This window comes from Haplochromis burtoni, unplaced genomic scaffold (genome assembly GCF_018398535.1).
Source record: "Haplochromis burtoni strain Fernald_Lab_line unplaced genomic scaffold, NCSU_Asbu1 Contig_4064, whole genome shotgun sequence".
Lineage (NCBI taxonomy): Eukaryota > Metazoa > Chordata > Actinopteri > Cichliformes > Cichlidae > Haplochromis > Haplochromis burtoni.
The window spans coordinates 1-4772 of NW_024586425.1; the positions used below are offsets into that span (position 1 = coordinate 1).

The 4772-nt window shown below is 36.2% G+C and overlaps 1 protein-coding gene across 1 annotated transcript; it reads right to left on the reverse strand.

The window, feature by feature from the left end:
• Positions 1–129: 129 nt before the first annotated feature.
• Positions 130–4717, reverse strand: LOC121813966 (ribonuclease inhibitor-like). Its single transcript, XM_042217958.1, has 3 exons — positions 4549–4717; positions 3382–3582; positions 130–2252 (listed from the first exon to the last, which is right to left on the reverse strand). The coding sequence occupies exons 1-3, from the start codon at positions 4650–4652 to the stop codon at positions 2063–2065; spliced, it is 495 nt and encodes a 164-aa protein (XP_042073892.1). The 5' UTR covers positions 4653–4717; the 3' UTR covers positions 130–2062.
• Between the last annotated feature and the right edge of the window lie 55 nt (positions 4718–4772).

Genomic DNA, 4772 nt, shown 5'->3' on the forward strand with positions numbered 1-4772 from the left:
TGTTGTAAAAAGCATGATAATATATTAAGTAATCCAAAGTATTCAGAATACGTTACTGTCATTGAGTAACGTAACGGAATACGTTACAGAATACATTTTGGGGCATGTATTCTGTATTCTGTAATGGAATACATTTTAAAAGTAACCTTCCCAACACTGGTTGTTGTTCAATAATAAAATTATTCCTCAAAAATACAACTTGCCTAATAATTCTGCACTCCCTGAAATGTGTTGGCGTTATCATTTAGAAAGTCTCAATAACTGATTAACAAAGTACACACACACACACACACACACACACCATTAGAGTGCTCTAATGTGATGATATGGTAATATAGGGTCGTTAAGATATGATGGAGCCTGCTCATTCTCGCCCTTGTAGGTGATGAGAACAATTTTAAATTTAGATTTAACAGGGAGTAAATGAAGAGAAGCCAATATAGGAATAATGTGCTTTCTCTTTAGAAAAGAATTTAAAAATGAAAATTAAAGTACCTTAACACTCAAACAAGTCTAAGCTATGTCCACAACAGGAAAATGACACAGACAAAGCACAAAGAGATACAGAACATAGAAATATTTATTCTCAGCTGCAAACATTTGTGTGTGTGTGCATGCATCTAAATACTTTGTTAATCACTTATGATACCATGAACATGTTATATATAAGTTCATTAATCAAGAATAACATTTATGTTTTATGTGTTTATAAAATACATCCTAAGGAGAACTAATGCTTTATAAATGATGAGTTAAGCACTGAGATGTCTGCTATTCCCGTCAGTGGCCTCATTTAATAATATTTGCTTGGAAATGTTGGAAATGTTTTAACCTACTGAAGAAGTTTGTTACCATGCAAAATTACTGTTGGATCATTGAAACCTGTGTATTGGCCTGTTTTGTTCTTGCCACATTTGTATATTGAGAAATGTTTGATTTCATTCAATTCAATTTAATTCATTTTTTCCTTTGAAGAGTGGTCATTCCCGTAGTGATTGTATGGAGGCATGTGACACACGACACAGGAGCTCTGGTTTTACATTCCAACTTTTCACCTCCAAACATGAACTGAGCATATTGCGCCCAAACACAGCAGAATCTTTCCTCTCGGCTTGGGTGTAAGTGGAGTCCTCTAGTGGGTCACCACAATTGCATTTTATTTTCTTTACATTCCTTTTATTTTTCATTTGATGGCATATGGTGTTTTGGAAAACAGTAAACAATGACCAAAGGGAATAAAAATAATAATTGTAATCATTGTTGTTATTATTAGTAACAGTAGTGATGGCTCGTTCATCATGTTTAAATTGAAAAAGCAGTAAGGCTGTCATTTGTTCATATGCAAGGTCAGGGAGACTATTTTCCTAAAGAACAAACCAATTAAACGATGAAAATATTGATAAATTAAAGATTTGTGCATGAAACATTCGTATCCATGTTTGTTCACTGTGTGGCAGGGAGATTTAGGCCCCAATATGCAGGACTCCAGAGACAACAAGCAAACTCAAAAGACAGGTCAATTGGTGGAACTCATAGAAAACCAAAACCAAAACTAGAGACTAAAGGGACCCTACAGAAAACAGGAATACACAGCATGTGGGAGAATGAAAGAAGGATCTGAGGAAAACTGGGTGTTTAAATAAACACAAGACATAGTTAGCGAGAAAGGACACAGCTGGGGGAAATAAGATACAGGTGAACAGAATCTAAATGATGAGACAAGGGGAAGCAAAACTGAACACAAAGCACATGAGATGAGGGACTCACAAAATAAGACAAGAAATAAGAAAACACAGGAACAGAAAGAGAAAAACAGAAAGGGAAAACAAATATGGAGACAAAACTGACTTCACACCGAAGATGCTAAGGACAAAACACAAAGATAAAACTAGGAGAGATTACACACGAAAGGAAACTATAATAATCAAACAAGGAAATAAGAGCTAGAAACATGGAAAACAGAATTCAGAAGGAGTGGAAAATAATACTATACCCAAAAGACTAAACAATATACTCCTAGAATAGAAACAACTTCATATTAATCATAAATTCTAAGAGAATGCTAACAGGCAACTGACCTCAGAGTCTCCAGTTTACAGTGTGGACTCTCCAAAAAACCACAAATGTGTTTCACTCCTAAATCCTGCACATCATTTTTGCTCAGGTCCAGATTTCTCAGATGGGATGGGTTGGACTTTAGAGCAGAGACCAGAGCAGCACATGCAGTCTCTGTCAACCTGCAGCACTTCAGTCTGAATAAAGAATAACAAAATTTCCTTAATCACAAGATTTTGCAATAATTTGAGACAAATCACTTTTAGCACTAGGTAAAAGAGCCAGCAATAATAACTGAGTTACTGGGGGATGTGAAATCTTTTAAAGTCGTATCTGGCATCAATCAGTGCCTCTTGTCACCAAAAAGCACTGATTGGGTGCCTCTCACTGCAGTGGAATAAATACATGTGTTCATAGCAGAAACCAGATATGCTCCAGGAGGAGGAGTTAGGACTCCCAGTGGTTGAGATCTGGCTAGTGGCTGCGCATTATGTGTGGCAATACCTGCAGCAGCTATATGATTGTTTTGAAAGTCTGAGGACCAGCAGTGTCAATATCTATAATCCTTTTTTCTAAGATCTACACAGTTAATGTGCACAGAGGCAGACTCTCTCCAAAATACAAAATCTGTGGGTCTCTCTCTCTCTGTTATTAAAAATAATTCTATAACCAGTACATGCAGTAGCAGCAGGATATAATTCACTACAAAAATAAAATAGACGGAATAAAAGTTTTCTCAGTAAAGGTCAATGTAAGTAGCTCATTCAACACAGTTCTACTATAAAACTACAGAAGAATAGTAGCAGTAAAAGTTTTACCAATATATATCTAATAAAATTGTTACTTGTGTTTAGTTCCTCTACAGCGAAGGATTCAAGTACAGCAAAATATAAAGATTTAGCAAAGGTAAGAACAGTTTTAACTGACCAAAACATGTCAGTGATGCTTTAGAAATGCATTAAACAAGTTAGCGTCTACCTAAACACGACTGCACACTGTGACAAAGTGTTCTCCTTCTTTGGACTATTGCTTAACCTTGAAGGGCACTGAAACACTACACATATATAGGCTAATATACACCATTGAGCCCTGCATTCAAAAGGTGACATAGATGTGACACTGTCTGTGAAGCTGGATTTAAGAGTGCTTAAATTTAAAGTGCTCGAAACATATTTAGCGCCATCTTCAGTCAGTACAGAATGTTACATCACTGGGTTGGTTAGTTGGTTGAGGCTAACAGACTTAGACTAATTTATGTTATAATGGGATTATTTAATAGTTCCAGCAACTTTAATATCCTAGAAAGAAAAGTCTAACTGAACAGACCTCAAAGTCTCCAGTCTACAGTGTGGACTCTCCAGACTAGCAAGCAATGGTTTCATTGCTGAATGCTGCAAAGAGTTGTTTCCACTCAAAATATGCAGGGGGGTGAAGCTCAGGTCCAGCTCTGTCAGATGGGAGGGGTTGGACATCAGAGCTGAGCCCAAAATTTCAAAGTGAGTCTCTGAGAGCCAAGCTTTACAAAGTCTGTGATGTAGAGGAGAAAACATGTTATTACTGTATAAAGAAGACACTTTAGATTACTCCCTAAATTTTATAAGAAGCATTTTCTGTTTGGCATTTTGCTTTATGACACCAGTGGTTCAGCTAACCTGATCTGACTGACATTAAACAATAGTTTGCTTGCCTTGGGGGTTCCAGCCTGCTTTATGATGTTGGTTGGAGGTTTGCGTAGAGTGTGCCCTACCCAGCTTAGGAGAGAGATTTCTCATTCATTCATAATCTGCATATGAATGGGATAAGCACTCACCCACTGCTTCAGCTTCAAATCCACAATTGAAACATTTAGAATCTGTTGTCGTGTGGTATAGGAATAAAACTAATAACTCAACAGTATCAGACCTGAGCTTCATTAAATATAAACATAATGAAATATTTCAATGTGGATGACATATGACTGTGCTTACTTCCTTAAATAATGCTTCCCAGCATTATTTTTAACTTCTGAAAAATTTGTTCAGCACAAACACAATTAATAATTCAGTAGGGCTGAATATTTTTCAACATAATGTAATCAGAAAGATGTTGTTAGATCATGAACTACTGATCTCACATGATCAGTAGTTCATTGTGTCTCATGTTGGTTTTTACAAGTTTTATAAAAATATTGCTCTTGAGCTGATTTTACTGAATAACTTTACTGATTTCATTTGTATTACTGAAACCAAATAACTTTGACACTCAGTAACGGCTTCAAAAATTTTAAGCTACTGACAAAATGCAATAATTAGAATAATCTTTCATTATAAATAAATATTTTCACAGTTTTTGAATCAGCTCCAGATGTGTGAGAAGATCAAACTGAAATGTAATGTATGGAAAGTAAGAAGAAAAGTGTAAAAGTATAAGAATAACATTGGGAATATTGTAGTGAGAATATCTGATAAACTATACAACTAATGTAAACTGATTTACAATCACATCTGGACTCACAGAGCCTTTCTGCTGTTTCTCACAGCTGGAATCAGTCTTAAATGTCCCTCCTTTGTTGTGTTGTACTTCTCCAGGTCCAACTCATCCAGAACCTCATCTGACATCTGCAGAATGTAGGCCAGAGCTGAGCAGTGAATCTCAGAGAGGTTCTCTGATCTGGGCCCTGTTTCAGGAAGCCGGTTTAGTGGAAAAACTGAGTAAGTATACCCTGAGTTAACGAAAAC